The sequence below is a fragment of the Aspergillus stella-maris genome (assembly GCF_047715825.1).
Source record: "Aspergillus stella-maris strain CBS 113639 unplaced genomic scaffold BDV14scaffold_12, whole genome shotgun sequence".
Taxonomy (NCBI): domain Eukaryota; kingdom Fungi; phylum Ascomycota; class Eurotiomycetes; order Eurotiales; family Aspergillaceae; genus Aspergillus; species Aspergillus stella-maris.
In genome coordinates, this window is record NW_027396806.1 from 368571 (window position 1) to 386386 (window position 17816).

A 17816-nucleotide genomic window follows, 5' to 3' on the forward strand; every position below is an offset into this window, starting at 1 on the left:
AGCCCAGCCGGTTGTCGGCAACTGCCGACTCTCCCCCAAGGAATCGTTGCCCTCACGCGCAAAGACTTCCTCCTCCTATGTCTTAGCGTGGAAAATTCTAACGGTTCAACTGCCTCATGCGGTCCCCGATATTCTCCAAACCATGATTCGGATTGATAGCTCACACCGGGTGCTGCGAATGTTTGCAGACGCTGCAGACGCTGCCTAACCAAACCCTTCCCCAACACACGCACTGCAGCCGTTGCTGTGTCCGTGCCCAGTATGACCACTATGGAAGCCGTCGAATAAACTACCCTCTTAGTGTCGACCCCAAACCAGGCTAGATATTCCATGTGGGGTGAGTGCCTTGGGCCTGGTCCTACCTAGAGTTTTCGTGGCCCCCTCCTGGTCCTCCCCGACTATCGCTGGCCCTTTCTTCCTCGCTTAATTACTATAAGTAGTTATAGCTACAACTGCTAAGTTTCCGCGCCCTTTTGCCCTTCGGCGACCAAGGCCTTATCTCCGCCGAACTCTTGGAAGTTTCTTTGTTTATGATAAATTCCTCCGATTAATTTATTGTGTTTCTTGTTCTTTCTTCGTTCGTTCTAATCCTCGGAGCTTGAACCCGAGCAACACTGCCCCGGCTATAGCACCGGTGTGCTGTTACAGCCATGGACGAGAAGGAGAAGACGGGGACATCTACTGGCTCGGACGCAGATACTATCCGATCCAGCTATGAGCAGAATCGAGAATGGATCCGGCACAGCAACCCCCAGGGTGTTGTGTCCCATGATACTGGTGTTGATGTCGAGAGGGCCGAGCACGAGTTTGCCGAGCTGAACAGGGAACTTTCCAGTATCTCTTACCAGGCACAGCGTCTCTCGAAACACGCTTCCAGAGTGTCGAAGACCGAGGTTCACAGTAAAGACGTGGAGAAATGTGCCAGCTCAACGGAGTCTGTCGAGTCCTGGGACCTCGAGACTGCTCTTCGGGGAAACCAAGCAGCCGAGTTGGAGGCCGGGATCAAGTCTAAGCACATTGGTGAGTCGACCATGACGTTCATAATAGGCCTTGGCTAACCTTTCAGGTGTCATCTGGGATAAACTCACTGTTCGTGGAATTGGCGGCTCCAAGAGTTTCATCAAGACCTTTCCCGATGCTATTGTGGACTTTCTCAATGTCCCGGGTCGGATCATGGATTGGACCGGTCACAGCAAGAAAGGCAAACAGTTTGACATTCTCAAGGACTTCCGCGGCGTGCTAAGGGCCGGAGAGATGGTGCTGGTTCTCGGTCGTCCGGGCTCTGGATGCACCACATTTCTCAAGTCGATCACGAACCAACGCTTCGGGTACACCGCAGTGGATGGCGAGGTCCTGTATGGCCCATTCGACCACGACACCTTTTCCAAACGTTTTCGCGGCGAAGCTGTCTACAATCAAGAGGACGATGTTCATCAACCGACCTTGACCGTCAAGCAGACACTTGGTTTCGCGTTAGATACAAAGACCCCTGGCAAGCGGCCCCTGGGCGTTTCCAAGGAGGAATTCAAAGACAAAGTCATTCGCATGCTATTGAAGATGTTCAATATTGAACACACTGCCAATACCGTCGTAGGAAACCAGTTCATCCGCGGCGTCTCCGGAGGAGAAAAGCGCCGCGTTAGTATTGCGGAGATGATGATCACCTCGGCCACCGTCCTCGCATGGGATAACTCAACCCGCGGCCTCGATGCTTCAACTGCCCTTGATTTCGCCAAGTCACTGCGGATCATGACCAACATCTACAAGACCACAACTTTCGTCTCGTTGTATCAAGCCTCGGAGAGCATATATAGGCAGTTTGATAAGGTCCTGGTTATTGATAGCGGTAGACAAGTCTTCTTCGGCCCTGCTGATGAGGCACGGTCGTACTTTGAGGATCTCGGATTCAAGGAGAAGCCGCGACAAACCACTCCTGACTACCTCACGTCTTGTACGGACCCATTTGAACGGGAATACAAGGACGGGCGTGACTCGACCAATGTCCCCTCCACACCCGAATCCCTCGCAGCCGCCTTCAATGAGTCCGTCTACAGCCAGCAGCTCACCGCAGAGATGGACGCCTACCGACAACAAATCCAGCATGCGAAGGAGATCTACGAAGACTTTGAGATTGCGAACCACGAAGCGAAGCGCAAGTTTACTTCCAAGTCTTCAGTCTACTCCATTCCGTACTATCTCCAAGTGTGGGCATTGATGCGACGCCAGTTCTTCATCAAGTGGCAAGACAAGTTTGCCCTGAACGTCTCTTGGATCACTTCAACTGGTGTCGCAATTGTCCTTGGAACTGTCTGGCTTAATCTACCCAAGACCAGCGCCGGTGCATTTACCAGAGGTGGTTTACTGTTTGTCAGCTTTCTTTTCAACGGCTTTCAGGCGTTTTCTGAACTTGCTTCGACCATGATGGGACGCGCCCTGGTGAACAAGCATCGGTCATTTACTTTCTATCGACCAAGCGCACTCTTCATCGCGCAAATATTCGTCGATGCTACCTTTGCCATTGCCAGGATTATAGTCTTCAGTGTCATCGTCTACTTCATGTGCGGTCTCGTCCGGGATGCAGGTGCTTTCTTTACCTTTGTGCTGCTGATCTTCACGGGCTATATCAACATGACTGTCATCTTCAGAACCATCGGTTGCTTGTCCCCGGCCTTTGACCACGCAATGAACTTTGTCTCGGTCCTGATCACTTTGTTCATCCTAACGTCTGGATATCTTGTTCAATGGCCGAGCGCACAGGTGTGGCTTCGATGGTTTTACTACATCAACCCCTTCGGACTTGGCTTCGCCAGTCTCATGGTCAACGAGTTCAAGAGCCTCAATATGACATGCACAAGCGAGTCCCTGGTGCCGAATGGCGAGGGCTACAATGATATGAGACATCAAGTATGCACGCTTGCTGGTGGTGAAGCAGGTTCCCCGATCATTCCTGGCGAAAGCTATGTCTCGACAACATTCAATTACAATAGAGAAGACCTCTGGCGCAACTTTGGCATCATGATTGCTCTCATAATATTCTTCCTCGGTATGAACTTGTACTTTGGCGAGGTCGTTAGATTCAACGCCGGCGGCAAGACAGTCACTTTCTACCAGAAGGAGAATGCCGAACGAAAACGGTTGAATGAAGAGCTTGCGGAGAAACGCGCCACCCGGCAGACAAAAGACCTAAGCGCTCCTGGAGCAGACGTTCCTCTTGATTCAAAGCCTGTTCTCACTTGGGAAGACGTTTGTTACGATGTTCCTGTTCAATCTGGCACTCGTCGGCTGCTGCATAACATTTACGGATACGTCCAACCTGGTAAGCTGACAGCTTTGATGGGTTCATCTGGAGCAGGGAAGACGACGCTACTGGATGTCCTTGCTGCCAGAAAGAACATCGGCGTGATTGGTGGTGATATCCTGGTGGACGGTGCTAAGCCCGGTACGTCCTTCCAGCGCGGTACCTCGTATGCAGAGCAGATGGACGTGCATGAGCCAATGCAGACAGTCCGTGAAGCACTGCGCTTCTCTGCCGACCTTCGTCAGCCATATGACGTGCCACAGAGCCAGAAATATGCCTATGTGGAAGAGATCATCTCGCTGCTCGAGTTGGAGAAACTTGCAGATGCTGTCATTGGAACACCTGAGACTGGCTTATCTGTCGAAGAGAGGAAGCGCGTTACCATTGGTGTTGAATTGGCTGCGAAGCCGGAGATGCTTTTGTTCTTGGACGAGCCTACCTCTGGGCTTGACAGCCAGTCTGCTTTTAATAGTAAGTTCCTTGATAACGATAGTTGAAATCACAACTAACGTGAATAGTTGTTCGATTCCTGCGCAAGCTCGCTGCCTCGGGACAAGCTATCCTGTGCACGATACATCAGCCAAACTCTGCACTGTTCGAGAACTTTCACCGGCTGCTTCTGCTCAAAAGTGGAGGCGAATGCGTCTATTTAGGCGACATCGGCGAAGACTCGAGTATCCTGCGAGCTTACTTCCGACGCAACGGCGCAGAGTGTCCGCCAGACGCAAATCCCGCTGAATGGATGCTCGACGCAATCGGCGCAGGACAAACCCGACACCTAGGAAACCGCGACTGGGTTGAGTTTTGGAGATCCTCGCCAGAGCGCGAGCAAACCAAGCGCGAGATCACCGAGATCAAAGCAAGACGATCCGAGGCCAGACGTAATTCGACGGTGCATACAGTTGAGAAGGAATACGCGACTCCGCTTTGGCACCAGATCAAGACTGTCTGCAAGCGAACAAATATCGTCTTTTGGCGCTCTCACAAATACGGCTTTACTCGACTCTTTACCCACTTTAGTATCTCTTTGATCACCGGTCTTGCGTTCCTGCAGCTTGATGATTCTAGGGCTTCACTGCAATACCGCATCTTCGTCCTGTTCAATGTCACAGTCATCCCGATCATCATTATCCAAATGGTCGAGCCGCGGTACGAGATGTCACGATTAATCTTCTACCGAGAAGCGGCGTCGAAGACATACAAGAACTTCGCGTTTGCCATATCCATGGTTGTCGCTGAGATACCGTACTGCATCATGTGCGCGATCGTCTTCTTCGTCTTCCTATACTACATTCCCGGCTTCCAAGGCGCCAGCGATCGCGCAGGGTACCAGTTCTTCATGATCATGATCACGCAGCTGTTCGCCGTCACGCTCGGCCAGATGGTTCAAGCCCTCACACCGAATAGCATGATTGCCGCACAATGCAATCCTCCTCTGATGATTCTATTCAGCTTGTTCTGCGGTGTCATGATTCCCAAGCCCCAGATGCCGAAATTCTGGCGCTCCTGGTTCTACGAGCTGGATCCGTTCACCCGTATCATCAGCGGGATGGTCACGACGGAGCTGCATGATCGATCTGTTGTTTGTACTGCGGCTGAGTACAATAGATTTCAGGCTCCCGAGGGCCAGACTTGCGGCGAGTATATGCAGGCTTTCTTCGACAGAGGTGGTATTGGGTACTTGGCCAACAATGCGACTCAGAACTGCGAGTACTGCGCGTATAGAGTTGGCGATGAGTACTACCAGGCTTTTGAGATGAGCTTCGATAATAGATGGAGGGATTTGGGGATCTACGCGGCTTTCGTAGGGTCGAATTTGATTATTTTGTTTTTGGCTGTAAGTTTTCTACCCTTGGCTCAAAGATATAAGCTGACTGTCTAGGCGCGATACCTGAACTTTAACAGGCGATAAGACAGGGAAACTGGGAGGCTGTATGGTACAAAAAATGCGGCGTGAAAGACTGGATTAAATTAGCTGAATAAAAGAGAATGAGACAGTGGACAGCAACCCCGGATTGTCCTCCCTCTCCCCGCAAATAAGAAGTGGATTTCCCCCACGCAGTCTGTCTGAGGCCCCACCGAGTGCTGCTCCTTTCCTTTCTTTATCTCTTCTGCGACAATCAGTCCATCTTCTCCTCTTCTGCCAGGCTCTTTTGGCTGTTTTCCCACCTATCATCCTATACTGATATTCTGCGTAATCGGTCATCCTCCGAGCCTTTGCTAGGGTCTCTCGTATCTCCTTCCCTCCCTGTCACCCCGGCATAGCTTTGATAGTACTAGTTCTCGCACGAGAAACCGTACACACATTACATATTATCTCGCAGATATACCGGGCCAAGCTCCTTCAGTGATCATGCCCCCACACCCCCCAAGAGCGTGGAGTCTCTTGACTCTCCTCATCCCCGCAAACGCCTCCATTGATCCATAACCCATTCCCACCTCCGCTGTGGATAAGCCTCTCGCAGAGCACCAACTCAAGCAAACTCCTGACGTATGCCGGAGTAGATCCGAAGTACCCCAGCTCTGTCCCAACCAAAACGACTTTATGGTTACTCATGGGTGTCTTGTCTGAACTCTTGGAGTTGGAGAAGGGGACAAAGTATCGACTGATCGCCATAATGTCCGAGTCCACATCCAACTTTATTCCCCGTGCTACCCCAGACCCTGGGTGATACATAAACGTGCTTGCTCCATCTTTGTCTCCATCTCCACGTCAATTTCTCCCCTCCTCTTATCAATTCGAGCTTGATCTTGGGTATATCTGGTTGCACAAAACCCTGTGCTAGCTACCAAGCATGGGCCTAACATCCCGCCTCACATCTCTCGGCGGCACAAACATAGCAAAAGACAACGCCACCACACCATCTGCACAACATGCCGAAGATGTCCCGACAAAACCGGCCTGGACGAATGCCGGAAAGGACGGCGATGTCGCACAAGCACTCTTCAACAACCCCGACGAGCTGAATGAGGAAGTTGATCCTGCTGAAGTACGGAGAGTCCTTTGGAAGATTGATTTTATGATTCTGCCTTATCTGGCTGTTTGTTATGCGTTTTTTTATATTGATAAGGTATGACACTTCTCACTACTCTTCTCTTGTGGTTGGGGTGATAGGGTGACGTGCTGATTGTGGCGTTGACAGACAACACTCAGCTACGCAGCTATCTTTGGTATTGTTGAGGACCTCGAACTCCATGGGACGCAGTATAGCTGGCTGAGTAGCATCTTCTACTTTGGATTCTTGGCTTGGGCAATGCCGACGAATTTGATGTTGCAGCGGTTTCCAATCGGTATCATCCACTATCTTAACATGAGGGGAAGACAAGAAGATACTAACAATCGCAGGAAAATATCTCGGCATCAACATCTTCATGTGGTAAGCTCACCAATGTCTTCTCCACCACCAATCTTAACCACATCGCTAATTACAATCTACGTGCTAGGGGCGTCTTCCTCATGATCCAAGCAGCATGCCATAACTTCACGACCCTCGCCGTCCTACGCGCCCTAGGCGGCGCAGCAGAAGCGTGCGCCGACCCAGCCTTCATGCTCATAACAAGCATGTGGTATACAAGACGTGAACAGCCTGTGCGGATGGGCCTGTGGTATACCGCTAACGGGTTTGGAATCGCGCTTGGTGGATTACTGGGTTACGGGATTGGAAATATTAAGGGGGCGTTGCCGAGTTGGAAGTATGAGTTTATTGTTATGTATGTCTCCTTTTCCTTCCCGGGTTCCTTGAGTGTGGTAGAATTGGTAAGGGTGCTGATACGTGTGCGCGTTTGTGTGTAGTGGAGCGCTCTGCTCGGCTTGGGGGATTGTCATGTTCATCTTTCTGCCTGATTCACCTGTTACGGCGCCGGGGCTGTCACCTCGCGAACGACGCATCGCGATTGAAAGACTCAAGGACAACCAAACGGGTATAGAGAACAAACATCTCAAGCCCAAGCAGGTCCTTGAGGCGTTTAAGGACTATAAGCTTTATATCTTCTTCCTGCTTGGAATAGTCTGTATGTTGCCTACCCTACCCATCAAACCCAACCCTACTCATCCCAACCTTCCAAACCAAAATCCTAATATACCATGTGTGGACAGGCAACATCCCCAACGGCGGCATATCCAACTTCGGCACAATAATCATCCAAGGATTCGGGTTTTCCACGCTCGTAACAACACTAATGCAGGTCCCCTACGGATTCATTATCGCCATCTCGATCCTGGTATGCGTGTATCTAAACGACCGGTTCGAGAACCGGCGATGTGTGTTCATCCTATTGTTCCTGTTGCCGAATATAGCTGGGGCGTTTGGGTTGAGGTTTGTTGATCCGCAGCAGAAAGTGGGCAGATTGATTTGTTATTATTTGACGGGGCCTTATAATGCGGCGTTTTGTTTGGTGTTGAGTATGCAGGTTGCTAATACTGCTGGTATGTATATTACCAGGAAATAGAGGGGGGCGGGTGTTAATGTGAGATACAGGGCACACCAAGAAAGTCGTCACGAACGCCGTCCTTTTCTTGGGATATTGCACAGGAAACATCGCAGGACCCTTCTTCTACAAAGATGATCAGAAGTACGCTTCCCCTTTCCTTCCCAACTCCCCTTTTACACCACCATAAATACTAAACAAAACAGACCAACCTACTCCCTAGGAATCTGGAGCATGATAGTCTCGCACCTAATCGAAGTCGTGCTAATAAGTATTCTCGGCCTCCTACTGCGCTGGGAAAATAAGAAGAGGGATCGCATCCAGAGTGCGATGGAGGGGGGGCTGGAGGGAAGGGATCTCAGCGCAACGGCGTTTTTGGACTTAACGGATCGGGAAAATTTGAAGTACGTTGCTACCTTACTCGTTCTTTTGTTGACTTTTGGTGTTTTGGGGGTGGGATTGGGTGGCGTGAGGGTTGGGTATAGTAGGGTAGGGGAATATGGGGTTGGGGGCTGGGGGCTGGGGGTGTTTGAGAGAACTTCAGAAGGAGAATGCTAATGTGGCTTTCTGAGTAGTTTTCGGTACATCTATTAGATACCCCGCGGTGCGGTGTTTAGGATGAGTGAGTATATGGGTAATAGGCAAGGCAGTTGGGGCTGGGTACCCTATCCAGAACTCAGTGATGAGAAAGAGAGAGAGAGAGAAAGGAAGGAAAGAGGAAGTGAACTTGAGACTTTGGGAGGACAGAGAACTCTACTAAGTATACATAAGTGCAACGAATGCAGTGCATTCATCCATTCATATAACTAGCTGTCCAGATACCTTACCACCGAAGGCTCGGGCTCGGATATATGGATACCGTATTCGCATCCCTCAACCTTGCAGGTATCGACCCCGGCGCTAAAGTAGTTGTGCAGGATTGTATATTGAAGTACTAAGATTAGTTATTGCAGTGTTTGCTTAGTAGGTATACTCGACTCTCCAAGTTGTGGTGAGCAGTGGTACCATCCACGCGATAATCACGAATCGAATAGCCAGCAGTAATGGCACACTAGAGTAAGCTACTCTCCTCAGTCCCCCTCAAATAAACTGAATTCACTTACCCTCCTATCGCAGTCTAAATACTGGATGCTGAACAATGATTAGTCCATACAAAAGCACTAAGCACCGTACTTCTATCGGCCAAAGCCGACATCCTGATAAGCGCCAGTCTCGCCCTCCAATCCGCATTCTCCAACTGCTAGTACATGAGACCGATACCACCTCGCCCACAATCACGACCACGGCCATAATCTGCAGACGCTTGTTAGATTGGATTAATCTACGCCCCGGACCGCGATGTTACATGGCTTGCTCCTAGCGAGCTTTAGTCTGGCATGAAGCCTGCCGAGGCCTGCCAAGTTGGCTTGGTGTAAAGCTTGCTGAAGCTTGTGTTGTTGCATTTGTTATCTGCTGAGGGGAATCATGGGGCCGTCTCTAGAACTTTGTTTCTGGGGACTTGGGTGAAGGCTATGAGTATCGAGGCCTTCAATGGCAGCTGCCAGTGTCATTTGACCAAGTCTGTCAGTAATTCAGGCCGTTATCAAAGTGCTTGCCCCCGCGTGGGAAGGATGGCAGGAAAGCCACCCGGGCATAATGATCCTAGGCGTTCGATGGCGTTCTATGGCGCTTCGAGCGGGTGCCCTTGCAGTGCAATATAACACTGCAGAATTATACTCACCGTATCCTTGTCGACTAGGCCGTCCATCCATCTGGTTGGTCGCTTCAGTGAAAGCCATCCGGCAACGGCCAGGGGAATTCTTCTTATCGCAAGCCAAAGGCGTTTTCTGAGACAAGTGCAGATGCTTGGCTTGCACTTATGTACTTGCTATCACATCTTAAATTGAGTATGGGGGATTCCCTGCCAATACCGATCTCTATCTCGACTTGACCTGCCTGTTCTGGTCGGTCCGTCGTCGGCATGAGTCAAGGAAGGTAGCATCGCTTGAAGCTATTCAGGAATTGGAGCAGGATGAGGGGAACGAGCGAAACTTACGATATTGCGGTGCTTGAATACGCCAGAGGGAGACGGGATATACGGCGCCCTGCCGTCTATAAATACCAGGTCAAATGCCCGCCATCTTATATAGAATCAACCACAGAATTCCATACCTTCATCACATTCACCATCACAACAGTTGCAAAACCGTCGCAATCAGAACATCAAAATGAAGTTCACTGCTGCTCTCGCCTCCGCCATCCTTGCCGGCACTGCTGCTGCCGCCCCCCTCACGGCTGCCCGTCAAGCTCGCAATGCTCGCCGTGCTGCTTCCACCCGCCAGAGTCACCCACCGTACAAGCCTGACACCACTGAGATTCTGTCCCTGAACAGCACCGCCCACGTCGAATACAGCTCCAACTGGGCCGGTGCCGTCCTCATCGGCACTGGTTACACTGCCGTGACCGGCGAGTTCACCGTCCCAACTCCCTCTATCCCCACCGGCGGCTCCTCCTTTGAGGAATACTGCGCCTCTGCCTGGGTTGGTATCGACGGCGACACTTGCTCCACTGCCATTCTTCAAACCGGTGTGGACTTTTGCATTCAGGGCGGAGAAGTCTACTTCGACGCCTGGTACGAGTGGTACCCCGACTATGCGTACGACTTCAGCGGTATCAGCATTAGCGCTGGTGACAGCATCAAGGTCACCGTTGATGCAACTAGCCTGACTGCGGGTACGGCTACTGTCGAGAACCAGTCGACTGGACAGAGCGTTACCCACACCTTCACTGGAGGTGTTGATGGAGATCTGTGCGAGTACAACGCCGAATGGATTGTTGAGGACTTCAGCTCTGGAAACGAGCTTGTCCCTTTTGCCGACTTTGGCACCGTCACCTTCACCGGCGCCGAGGCTACCCAGGACGGCAGCACTGTTGGGCCTTCCGGATCAACAATCATCGACATTCAACAGGGCAGTGACGTCTTGACTTCGGTCTCGGTTTCTGGCAGCTCTGTCACTGTCGAATATGTTTAGAAAGCTGATGCTGCAAAATTGACTGGAGGATCGTCCGCCAGGTGAAAAATAGCGGAAAATTGCCTTTGGCTTGTTGATGGACAGTGACCTTTGTGATGATGGGAGTGTGTACAGTCGAGGGGAATGTGGAGAAAAAGAGAAGGGTTTTGTTGTCCAGGGAGGTAGGGGGTCAATGTTGAAATGCCAATAGCTCTCAACTCAACATAGAACAATGACAGATGGAGTTTGTTGATATCACCTTCCCTTGAACAAGTATAATTCATGTCTTGCGAGTAGTACTGCTCATAGTCTCAAAACCACCATGGCTTTTCCTGTTCAGAGCATTCGGCGAGAAAAGTACATAAGCAAATTCACTGAGGGGATCTGGGCAGGGCCTGGAGTAAACCAAGTCTTTGGTACACAGACCCCACCCCCACCTCCTCACTGCAGAAATGAACTCGTTTCATCATTAGTCCGTCGACGTGCTTGTAGCCGGACTCTGCTGGAGCTTGGCATGCACTCCACAATCGGGATGTGGAGATATCTAGGTCAGGGTCCTCGCGGCTTGCAACATTGGCAAGAGCAGGGGCATGGACTCTTGTAGTTTCGCCCAGTGAAACTGAACCGTAATCGAATATGCCCTTACAAGAGCCCACTAATGAGGTCTCCCGTTGGCTGAAATCAATTCGACTCGGTTTCATTTGTGGTTGCGCTGGTGCAGCCGACTCGCGGGAAAATAGTGCCTTAAGCGTGATGATTGTTGATGACACCCAGTATTTCGGTCGAGGTAGCACCGAAGCCATGGGCTTGTGCGAGAGTATGGTATAAACTCAAAGGCATAAATAGCCATTGCCAGTCCAACCTGGAGGTAATTCATGTTAAATTAAACGGTCGAGGGGAACAACTCCGAGCACAACATTCTTCATGGCGCAACTCATCATCATCTTTCTTTGGCAATTATTCTGCACCCTCATTGCCAGTCAATACCTGGACTGGAGTACGTACGAGGCGAACGGCGTCAACCTTGGCGGGTGGCTTGTGCAAGAGTCCACCATCGATACGACTTGGTGGGCAGAATATTCTCAAGGCGCGGCGGATGAATGGGGCCTTTGCGTCAATCAAGGCTCCCTCTGCGGTCCCGTCCTTGAGCGGCGATACGCTACGTGGATTACCACCACTGTTATTGATGACCTGTATGCAGCCGGTGTAAACACCCTTCGCATCCCAACGACGTACGCCGCTTGGGTCAAAGTACCGGGTTCGCAGTTGTATACCGGAAACCAGGTCTCATTTTTGAACAGTATCGCGACGTATGCCATCAACAAGTATGACATGCATGTGATTATCGACATTCATTCACTTCCCGGTGGTGTCAATGGAATGGCATTTGGCGAGGCTGAAGGGCACTTTGGGTGGTTTAACAACCAGACAGCTCTCGATTACTCGCTCAAGGTTATAGACGCAGTCATCAGCTATGTTCGGGATTCTGGCCACCCAGAGTCGTACACCATAGCACCCATCAACGAGCCGGTCGATAATCAGGACCTGTCATTCTTTGGCACTCCGCTTGCTCTTTCTGACGCCGGTGCTGCGTGGGTCCTGCAATACATCTTGGCCGTGATTGAGAAAGTGTCCGCTGTCAATGCCAACATCCCGATCATGTTTCAAGGCAGCTTCCGGGGTGAGGAATACTGGTGGCCGCAAATCCCAAGCGATGCAAATGTTGTGTTTGATGTGCATCATTACTATTTCGCAGGCCGTGGCGCTACGAGCGAGAATATCACATCCTACATCTGCTCCGACGCCGAAGCATCACCTGGTGACGGCGAATTTCCCGTGTTCATCGGCGAATGGTCGGTACAAGCTGAATTCGACAATACCCTGGCTGGTCGAGAGCGTGCTCTCAACACCGGATTGTATGCATTTGCCGCTCACACTCGTGGAAGCGCTTACTGGACAGCCAAATTCTTTGGAAATAACACTGTCGATGGCGAGGGCACTCAAGCGGACTATTGGAATTATTTGGCATTTGCCGATCAGGGCATGATCAACCCCAGCGAGGCGATGGAGGAGTGTTCAGGAGTTTGAGGCTGCTGTTCCACCATAGTCCGTCGATTAACCTTCTTAGTCTTTGTTCTTCTCCCCATATTCTGTCAACTTGTAGAGTTTGGACTTTGTAGACAGCTCCGCAATCAAACCCCGGATCAACTCAAAATTTAGTACTCCGGAGTAGGTTCGGTAGCTGCGGGGACTGCTGATCTGGGTAAGAGGCACATTGAGATAGTCTCGCTAAGCGCGTTTGAGCGGCGGCGGCACGATATCGCGTGAAACGACCGCGGTCTGCCAGAAGAGCGAACACCGTGGAACGAGGAATGCGGGCTTCCATGGAAAAGATCGCTCTCTCAGACCGATGGCGTCACCGGTAGGCTCCGGTGATGGGGGTGGAAGTTCGATCAGCTCTAATTATTGAAATTGAGGGGCAACCCCGCCCTTTTGCACGCGGTGAGGGACAGAGCCTAGAGTAGAGGGGAAGGGAGGGTCTGCAGGAGAGAAAAGAGAGGGGCTGAGTGGACAGTCAAGGTGGTGCTGGTGCTGGTGAAAGAAAGAGTCCGACGGTCGACCTGGGCAGCCGTATGACGTAAGGCAACTGGGCTCGGCGGGCAACTACACAGTGACTAGTCCACTATAGACAGACTGACTAGACAAGGCTACCAGCACCGGCCCGCGGCGATCGCGTTCTGCAAAACTCTGCAAAGTCGTAAGACGAGAGAGTGCTGTGACCTTGGCCGCGAGCTTGTTGCCAGGGTCTGTTCTTCTTATTCAAGTCTCCTGATGGCGCACATGATGTCGACGGAGTGCTCTGCACCGTGCCATCATGGGTGGCCGCACTCATTCGCGGAGAGCGTCATCTCTCGCAGGAGCTTAACATCCACAGTCGACCCACTCACAACCACTTGTGATAGCAGGCTGAGTGGGTATCCAGGTGGCCATCCTCGGTGGGACGCTGCCCTTTATAACGTCGATTGCTCCCAAATCCTTGATTCTGGCTTCTGTCATTGAGAAAACATCATTGTGAAAGAACCCGCTGGCGCGCCCGATTTCAACCCTGCGTTTGCCCGTCTGCCCGCCCACACTTCCCTTCTCCCAACTCCCAACATCTGTCCAACACTCCCACCACCTCACTAATTGCATCGCCAACCCTCGCTCGCCTACCCCACGGAATACCTGCCGCATTCGGAGGTCATTATGTCACGAACAAGAATTCTGCTGATCGGTGCTGCGGGTGAGACCGGAGGTTCAATCGCGAATGGCCTGCTCCAGTACCCGAACTACGTAGGTCGCATACCGATTTTATCGCCCTGAATCCGCATTTCTGACTTGTTATTGCACAACAGGAAATCCACGCTCTTATTCGCCCTCGTTCTGCACAGAAGCCTGCGGTTCTCTCGCTGCAGGACAAGGGAGTTCAGATCCGCAAATGTGACCTCAAATCAACAGAGGAGGAGCTCGAAAAGGCCCTCGCCGATATCGATGTCGTCATCAGCTGCGTTGGCTCTGCAGAGCAGCAGGACCAGATTCCAATCGCCAATGCCGCGAAAAAGGCCGGCGTCAAGCGCTTCATTCCTTGCGGTTTCATTACAGTAGCACCACCCGGTGGAATTATGTGGTTGAGAGACGAGGTAACTCGCATAATCACTTTTTAGCCAAGAATTGTCTAACAAACCTTTCTTCACAGAAAGAGACTGTTTACAACCACATCAAGCAGCTCCGCCTCCCCTACACCATCATCGATGTCGGCTGGTGGTACCAACTCTCCTACCCCAGACTTGAATCTGGCAAGATGGACTACGCTATGACTGCTGCCAACAACGAGGTCGTCGGAGACGGCAGCACGCCTATGGCTTTGACAGACTTGCGAGACATCGGTCGCTGGGTCGCCAAAATCATTTCTGACGAGCGCACATTGAACAAGATGGTCTTCTGCTATGACGAAGTGATGACGCAAAACCAAATATACGAGCTGCTCGAGGGTATCAGTGGGGAGGAGGTCGTTCGCAACTACGTGAGTCTTACAAGCTCTAGATTTGCCCATTTCGCGTACTAACTTCCATTAGGTCTCGGAGGAATTGGTTCAAAACAGAGTCCTTGCTGCCCGCCAGTCTAGTGAAACCTATCCGTTCGACCCCATCAAGTTCATTCCTCGATACCTGGCCGAATATCAGCTCTCGTGGGGCATTCGCGGCGACAACACTCCGGAATATGCCAAATATCTCGGATACTTGTCGGCCAAGGAACTCTACCCCGACTTCGTTCCCGTCTCATTCAAGGAATATCTCACTTCGGTCTACAACGGAGAAGCGAAGGGTATCTACACCGATCGCACCGTTTCCAAGGCCCAACAGCGCATGTTCCCTCGAAGCGAGTCCACCGACTCGTTGCAAGGCCGCTTCTTCCCGAGAACCGAGTCGAGCGATTCCCTATACATGTCCCGATAAACGTGCTTCCGTTGCAACATGCAGGAACATTTCAACGAAAATCACGACGTGTGAACGGGCTTGAGTACCTGTTTTCTACATAGAACGACTTACATTCTGAAGATTTCTTGGTGCTTGTTTTTCATTTGGCTACCGGTCTTTAGATTTCGGCGTTCCGGACATCGTACGAGATTCATGTATCGGAGATCACTACATACCTGTGGTATTCTTACATTCTGTGGTCATAGACGTATACACTAGGGGGCATATACTACTCTGCTCATTCTCACCAAACAAAGAACATTTTCAAAGCCATTATTACCGCTTCTTTTACCAGTGTAGGAACTTTCGACACCGCTTAAACCCGAGCTGGAGCTAGGCACAAGGGTGCCTTCCCAACTGGGACATTTGTTGAATGCAACCTAAGCCAAACTTGCGATCTCGGACTAACTCTTCTTCACATCTTAACTACTCTTCTGATCAAGCGAGTTTCGATAGATATGTCACAAGAGAATTCGTCAAACAGCTCGTCCGAGTCACATATTGCAACCAGCCCAGAACCAACAGCATCCGCGCAAAGCCAGCACTCATATCAGCTTAACCCCGATGCCGCGCTAAAGCCATACCAAATAACTCTCATAAGTTGTAATCCCACCATCAGCAAGAGACAGCGGCACTGATACATGACAGCGATCGGTGGCGCAATTAACACGGGTTTGATGATTGCTTTTGGGAATGCTCTCTCGCGGTAAGTCTTTCGCTCAGTGAATCACTTCTCATCTAACCGGAATCTAGATCAGGAGTGAGTCCTTCCTCCAGGCCTCCTAAGTACCGTGCTAATCTAGCAGCCTGCCTCTACGTTGATCTCCTACACCTTTGTCGGCTTCATCGTCTTCCTCGTCCTTTCCGCGCTTGGAGAAGTGGCCTCTTTCTCACCAGAACCAACAACTCTGCATACTCAAGCGAAACGTTTCTGCGGTCCGTCGCTGGGCTTTACGTTAGGATGGATGTAAGTTTGGCCAGACTACATGCATTTGACTTATACTTGACATTGACCTTTCTTGAACAGATACTGGCTGAAATATATGATGGTCATCATAAACCAAATGACTGCAGGCGTTGTCGTGATATCATTCTGGACACCTGTTCGGGTCGGTGACAAGGCTGCTTATATCACAGTGTTCCTGTTCGTGATCATTAGCATGAACTACTGGAGCGGCCGTTTCCTCGGTCGCTACGAAGTCGCCCTCTCGTCGTTCAAAGTCCTTATTGTGGTGGGACTCATGATTCTGTCGCTGGTCATCGCTTTCGGTGGCGGTCCGGACCATAAAAAGGGCTTTCGCTACTGGAAACGACCCGGTGCTTTTGCCAGCGCAGAAGACAACACTGCTCTAGGTGTTGTCCGCGCTATCTTCAGAACATTTCCAGCGACCACACTTTCCTATCTGGGAACGGAACTTATTGGGATGGCGGTGCTGCACACCCATGACTCGAAAAAAGCTGCTGGCCGTGCAATTCAACAAACATTCTACCGCATCCTGGCCTTCAACCTTGTCATTGTTACCCTTCTGGGAATGGCAATCCCCTACGACGAAGACATATTGGAACTACCCGTCTATACCTCCAAGCGCAGTGCATCGGCTTTTGTTGTGGCGGTCCAGATGGCCCATGTGGCCGTGCTCCCAGACATACTAAATGCTTGCATCCTCGTTTTCGTTGTTTCTCACGCAAGCAGAGCCCTTTGCATGGCGACAAGGATTATTCGTGAGCTTTCATTTGAGGGGAACGCTCCTCGTATCCTTCGTCGCGCCGATAAGCGTGGCGTACCTGTGTACGCTTTGGGAGCCAGCTGTGCCCCAGCCTTGTTGGGGTTTCTGAACCTCCTTAAACTATCTGGACGACTGTGGAGTTACCTTGTCAACCTGGTTACCATGTTCAGCATCCTGACATGGATATCCATTCTCATCATTCACCTATCATTCATCAGGTTCCGCACGAACAATAAGATTCCACCTGACGAGATTCCGTTTAAAGCGCCTTTTGGCCTTCTGGGATCATGGGTGGCCCTGATTTTCTGTGTCTCAATACCCATCATGCGAGCAATTGAGTTGTCCGATCCTAACTTCTACAGTGAGGGGTTGGACGTTGGAGCCTTTGTTACCTCTTTTCTCGGAATACCTCTCTACTTTGCTTTTATCCTCGGATACAAATTGGTCTCGAAGCGAAGAAAGCGCCGTGAACGCAGGAAGTCCGAGGCTGAGGCAATGCCCATTCGAGTGCGCAGCCGGGACACCGACAACACAGATGGCGCAGGACTGAACCAGATTACAACCCAGGAGAAGGCCCTGTGGAGGAGTCGAATTATTCCCGTATGGTTAATATAAGGCATCATGCCAATTGGATGCTCCTTGAGGTCAACTTGCAAAACGTCGCACAGCGCAGGTCGCGAGGCTGTGCCGCTGTGGGGTATAGATAGGACCAGAGCTGGTCAAGGACATTGCATGACAGTTTCACATTTCCAACAAAAAGCAACTTAATCAACAAACAGTAGCATTAAGCGACTGGTCTCTTCAATCATACTGTACATACATTATATATAAATTAAAACTCGTGAGCAGTAATCAA

General features: G+C 50.9%; 6 protein-coding genes across 6 annotated transcripts; all 6 read left to right on the plus strand.

The window, feature by feature from the left end:
• Positions 1–491: 491 nt before the first annotated feature.
• BDV14DRAFT_21484 (putative ABC transporter) lies at positions 492–5222 on the plus strand. The gene is made up of 3 exons (XM_073776292.1): positions 492–1020; positions 1067–3769; positions 3817–5222. The coding sequence occupies exons 1-3, from the start codon at positions 651–653 to the stop codon at positions 5178–5180; spliced, it is 4437 nt and encodes a 1478-aa protein (XP_073630707.1). The 5' UTR covers positions 492–650; the 3' UTR covers positions 5181–5222.
• Positions 5223–5899: 677 nt separating this feature from the next.
• On the plus strand, positions 5900–8320 carry BDV14DRAFT_207239 (putative MFS allantoate transporter; the record flags this gene model as incomplete). The annotated part of the gene is made up of 9 exons (XM_073775099.1): positions 5900–6369; positions 6442–6589; positions 6645–6675; positions 6743–7009; positions 7092–7309; positions 7395–7724; positions 7777–7870; positions 7933–8130; positions 8302–8320. Exons 1-9 carry the CDS (start codon positions 6094–6096, stop codon positions 8318–8320), a joined length of 1581 nt encoding a protein of 526 aa, XP_073630708.1. The 5' UTR covers positions 5900–6093.
• A 1399-nt stretch (positions 8321–9719) lies between these two features.
• Positions 9720–10888, plus strand: BDV14DRAFT_21514 (A4/G1 family peptidase). The gene has a single exon (XM_073776293.1). It carries the CDS (start codon positions 9934–9936, stop codon positions 10735–10737), a length of 804 nt encoding a protein of 267 aa, XP_073630709.1. The 5' UTR covers positions 9720–9933; the 3' UTR covers positions 10738–10888.
• Positions 10889–11480: 592 nt separating this feature from the next.
• On the plus strand, positions 11481–12865 carry BDV14DRAFT_21516 (glycoside hydrolase superfamily). The gene has a single exon (XM_073776294.1). It carries the CDS (start codon positions 11641–11643, stop codon positions 12802–12804), a length of 1164 nt encoding a protein of 387 aa, XP_073630710.1. The 5' UTR covers positions 11481–11640; the 3' UTR covers positions 12805–12865.
• Positions 12866–13869: 1004 nt separating this feature from the next.
• Positions 13870–15409, plus strand: BDV14DRAFT_21530 (aromatic alcohol reductase). Its single transcript, XM_073776295.1, has 4 exons — positions 13870–14049; positions 14112–14396; positions 14453–14779; positions 14832–15409. The coding sequence occupies exons 1-4, from the start codon at positions 13963–13965 to the stop codon at positions 15210–15212; spliced, it is 1080 nt and encodes a 359-aa protein (XP_073630711.1). The 5' UTR covers positions 13870–13962; the 3' UTR covers positions 15213–15409.
• On the plus strand, positions 15287–17809 carry BDV14DRAFT_21654 (putative amino acid permease). The gene is made up of 5 exons (XM_073776296.1): positions 15287–15833; positions 15882–15939; positions 15987–15993; positions 16040–16200; positions 16261–17809. The coding sequence occupies exons 1-5, from the start codon at positions 15692–15694 to the stop codon at positions 17573–17575; spliced, it is 1683 nt and encodes a 560-aa protein (XP_073630712.1). The 5' UTR covers positions 15287–15691; the 3' UTR covers positions 17576–17809.
• Positions 17810–17816: the final 7 nt, after the last annotated feature.